Source organism: Halyomorpha halys, unplaced genomic scaffold (genome assembly GCF_000696795.3).
Source record: "Halyomorpha halys isolate HHAL.00 unplaced genomic scaffold, Hhal_1.1 Scaffold2425.1, whole genome shotgun sequence".
Lineage (NCBI taxonomy): Eukaryota > Metazoa > Arthropoda > Insecta > Hemiptera > Pentatomidae > Halyomorpha > Halyomorpha halys.
The window spans coordinates 8,063-9,041 of NW_027112539.1; the positions used below are offsets into that span (position 1 = coordinate 8,063).

Sequence of the window (979 nt, forward strand, 5' to 3'; positions counted from 1 at the left end):
GTATAAGAATAGTATTTTATAAGAATAAATGATATTTTTAATTTAACTTATCAAAACAAAATTATACTATAACTGAACAGTTTAAAAAAATCTGCATAAAATAAACAACAGGTAATTGACTCAACATTTAGATTTTGCTGAATGGGTATAAAATCTCTTCATGTTCTGTAACATTTGGCTTAACATCAACTGGTTTTAAAACTTCTGTTATTGTAGAGCGTTCAGTTTCAGACGTTTCTGGTTTAGTAGGATTTAATGTAGAATCATTTGATACCAGACTTTCATGGTCTGTGACATTTGGATTAGACAGAACGGGTATAGAATCTCTTGGTTCCTGAGCTTCATCGTCACTAACACTTGAATTAGGCTTCGAGCGTGTTAAAAATTCTGTTATGGTAGGAGTTTTAGTTGCAGACGTTTCTGAATTAGTAGGATTTGATGTAGAATCTTTTGATACCTGACTTTCATGGTCTGTGACATTTGGATTAGGTTGAACGGGTATAGAATCTTTTGGTTCCTGGTTTATGAACTCATTTGGTTTATGAACTTTACCTTCTGGGCTAGAAGTGACTTCTGGATTACAACCCGTTTCGAGGCATACTTTAGCTCTTATATCATCTGTAGGTGATTTACAGGATGCAGGGCATTTACTTGTAGTATCATTTAGTTTTTGAGCGCTATTAGGATTCAAAATGTCTTGTGGTGTACCTTTTGGAATGCACCCAATCGTGGCACATGCAATTTTCATCAAATCATTTGGTGGAGATGTACAAGAATCTGGGCACTCATTTGGTTTATGAACTTGACCTTCTGGGTTAGAAGTTACTTCTGGCTTACAACCCATTTCGAGGCATATTTTAGCTCTTATGTCATCTGTGGGCGATTTGCACGATGCAGGGCAGTAATCGAGATTATTATTTTGTGGTTGGGCGCCAATAGGATTCAAATTGTCTTGTGCTGTACCATTTGCAATGCACCC

At 36.1% G+C, this 979-nt stretch overlaps 1 protein-coding gene across 1 annotated transcript in view; it reads right to left on the reverse strand.

The window, feature by feature from the left end:
• Window positions 1-19: 19 nt before the first annotated feature.
• LOC106677929 (uncharacterized) overlaps window positions 20-979 on the reverse strand; it is a gene marked incomplete in the record, with an annotated part of 13,838 nt that continues 12,878 nt past the window's right edge. The window contains 1 exon segment of the mRNA XM_067050354.1: window positions 20-768. Within this exon segment, the coding sequence (XP_066906455.1) occupies window positions 128-768 (641 nt within the window).